Source organism: Austrofundulus limnaeus, unplaced genomic scaffold (genome assembly GCF_001266775.1).
Source record: "Austrofundulus limnaeus strain Quisiro unplaced genomic scaffold, Austrofundulus_limnaeus-1.0 Scaffold1028, whole genome shotgun sequence".
Lineage (NCBI taxonomy): Eukaryota > Metazoa > Chordata > Actinopteri > Cyprinodontiformes > Rivulidae > Austrofundulus > Austrofundulus limnaeus.
Genome location: NW_013953430.1, coordinates 40,627 through 44,035, shown reverse-complemented (window position 1 = coordinate 44,035; position 3,409 = coordinate 40,627). Strand labels below are relative to the sequence as shown.

The window sequence follows — 3,409 nt, the reverse complement described above, 5'->3', positions numbered from 1 at the left end:
AATAATAATAAAGATTAAAAAAAGTCTGTCTCTGACTATTTTAGAGGTTTCACATGTGATTGGATACTAACGAGGCAGTGAGGTCGTTTGGGCCGATGTCCAGCGTACAGGTGCCGTTTTCATTGCAGTGGCGTCCCACCAGGCTGTGTGCATGGACTTGGGCTGGGTCGGTGTGGGTCACCAGCTGCACCTCTACCCGGGCCTGGCCCACATAGTTATTAATCTGAAACACAACACAGACCAGATATAACGATCAAACAGGAAGTTGTTTCGGACTTGTTTCTCCACGTTGTGTCATTGCCTACTTTGACGGTCGGGTAGGTTCTCCTGTTCTTCTCACTGGAGGCCCCTGGGAGCCCACCGTGTGATGGACCCTCACACTCATAACGGAAACGGAAACCCCTCTGCAGGACAAGAGTAGTAAAATGCATCTGCTTGATTTTCAAATTTTAGTCTTTTAGTTCCGCTATTCCTAAAGAGCCAGTCAATTTATTTAGGTCCGCAAGTTCTAAAAGCACATATGCTTAATAAAACGTAGCAGAAGTTAATATAAAGTGCAACATAATCTCCATTTGCCAGAAAACATTCAGGCAAGAGAAAAGTCCGCTCTCTACCACCATCTAGTGGTAAGATTGTTTTCGTTGACAGATTGGCATGTCAGCGCAGAATAGGGAGGTGATTTGTAGAAACAGACTTTTAAATCATGGCTGTAAAACAAAAAATAGTTGTGGATTGCTTGTTTTGCTGCTTCTTGGTCATTTTCTTATCTTTATAGCCGGGCTTCAGTAAGAAAACATGCAGATATATTAGTAATTTTAATGCACCAGACACAGAACAGGAACTCTGTTCTTTTCAAAATGAGAGCATGAATTTAAACTGTTCCGTGTTTCTTTCTTTTCTAATATTTATTTATTTAATATTTATTGCTGCGGTGTTCCTCAGAGAGGAGGTACAAACTGTACAGCTGAGTGTGGTTCTGCAGATCAGAACTGCAGTTAAGATTGCCACTTAGTGAAGAAATTGTTTGCTTCTTGCCTCGCAAAGAATTGTGGGAACACTACAGTGTCAGTGGAAACCATCACTGAGAAGAGTCAGAAGTCAGAGTATAAAGCTCTGTGAACACAATGCAGATTGTTTCCTCACAGTGGAGTGTTACTGTGTAAAGTAGAGATGGCTTTCCCCTTCAATGATCAAGAAAATCATGACAAAGTTATAATGAATTAAGTGGCTACAAGTGGTAGTGAGACTTGATGGCTTTTTAGCTTTGCTGTAAATAAAATTGACATTTGAATGTGAAGCATTATTTGCGATTAGCGCTACTCAATTCTAAATTTAGAAAGCGAAAATCTGCACATCATTTAAAGAAATTAGTAAAACCCCTAAAGCGCAAAAGAGAAATTTAGGGATTAAATTAGCGGATTTGCGCTTTAGGGGACTAGTGCCCACCACTGTGAATAAATATAAAAGCTGTTAATAAATCTCTAACTTTAAACAAAACTATTTAAAGAATCTCTGTTTGGTTATAAACAGATGTGGTTTATTAATTGATAGTGTTTATTGTTTTATTTGGATCCCCTTTAGCTTCCACAGCAGTGGTTGCTAGTTTTCCTGGGGGTCCATAAAATCAAAATACAAAAATACAATTAACAATACATACAATTAAAACGTACATATTCATTTCCATAGAGTTTTAAAAGTTATAAAAGCCTCATAACACCAGCCACTTAATACATCCAAATAAGCAAGTGCAGTCTGCAAAAAAACCTCATCACTCAAACCAATATAACAACATATGTAATACTTTCAATACAATAATTTCTGTTTATATACTTTCTTATAAATGCTTTTATTTTGAATTTCCCATTTATTAGAACAAGACAAATCGTAAAGATATTTGAGAAAGTTTATGGCTATAGAATTTAAAGCTAAATTGCTTTAAAAAGTCCCAAAAGTCCTTTAAATCTCAAAGAAGTGCCATCAGGGTGTAAGTGAACATTTCTGATCTTTTCAAGAACAAATACTAATATAATAATATAAAACCCTAATATAATATAAAACTGTAATGTAATATTAAACCTTAATATAATATAAAACCGTAATATAACATAAAACCGTAATATAATATAAAACCATAATATAATATAAAACCATAATATAAAATAAAAACTAATATAATATAAAACACTAATATAATATAAAATAAAGTCAAACTTTAATGTGCTTAATCTGCTGACTCTTTTCTTGTCTTCTGTCATTTGTTTTTGAAGTAAATGTTGTTAGATTTGTTGGATATTCACAAACCACAGAAAGTAAAATCTTTCTCTCACCTGTTTGGGCTCTTCAATGATCTGAACGTATGGACCGTGAGCTGAAACACAAACACAGGTGAAGTCAACAACAAATACCCTCAACCCAAACTAATGAAACTGTCCTCCAAACGCCCAGCCAGGCAAGGCAGGAGGCAGCCTGCCCAAATCTGGTTCTGCTGCAGGTTTCTTTCTGTTAAAAAGGATTTCTTTCCTTTCCACTGCCACCAATGTGCTGCTCAGGATGAAAGCTGTGATGAAGTGATTCAATATAATGTGCTGGTTTCTTTAGATTGATTGTTTCTTTACATCAAAAAGTAACAATAAGTAGGTCCTCTGGATGGTTCTTCTTTAGTGAAACATTTCGTCTCTCCTCCAAGAGACTTCTTCAGTCTGATGAGTTTCAGGTGAACTCAGACTTATAAGCTTCGCCTCCACCTGGACAAACAGGTTAGTCACATGCAAACGAGGACCATCACTTAACAATAGGCTTGATTGGCTCTATTGTTCATAGAGGGTCATGTGTCCCATCACCTGACCCGTGTCGTGTTATGTGAATGTAGTGAGTGTAAGCGGGGGATTTTAACATCCCCTTGTTTTTGTCCCTCTCTCCCTCTTTGTGTTGTACATGTACCTGTACATGGAGGAAAAGAGAGCTCTGATGTCCGTTTCAGGGGTGCCACCGAGCCATTGGTTCAGATATGTTGACGACACCTGGGTTAAAATTAAAGCCCAGGAAGTCCAACATTTCACTGATCACATCAACTCTGTGGATGAATATATTAAGTTCACACGAGAGGATGTAATTCGATTCAATTCAATTGAAAAATACTTTATTGATCCCAGACGGAAATTAGGTAAAAGATGGCAGGTTGGCGTTCCTGGACTGTGAGGTCTCAGTTTCAGATGGACAGTTGGAAACTGACGTGTATCACAAACCCACCCACACAGACCAATATTTGCGTTTTGACTCCCACCACCCACTGGAACACAAGTTAGGAGTGATCAGGACTCTGTACCACAGAGCAGACAGTGTCCCTACAAACCCAGGAGCCAGGGAGAAAGAGGTCACACACAAGACAGGTTCTGGAGCAGTGTGGTTA

General features: G+C 38.0%; 1 protein-coding gene across 2 annotated transcripts in view; it reads right to left on the bottom strand.

Annotated features, from left to right (window-relative positions):
* The window catches only part of nfkb2 (nuclear factor of kappa light polypeptide gene enhancer in B-cells 2 (p49/p100)), a gene marked incomplete in the record, with an annotated part of 54,960 nt that overhangs the window by 36,073 nt on the left and 15,478 nt on the right, over positions 1-3,409 (bottom strand). For both annotated transcript variants that reach the window (XM_014030256.1, XM_014030257.1), the window contains 3 exon segments: positions 72-223; positions 306-404; positions 2,328-2,368. In XM_014030256.1, coding sequence (XP_013885710.1) covers positions 72-223; positions 306-404; positions 2,328-2,368 — 292 coding nt within the window.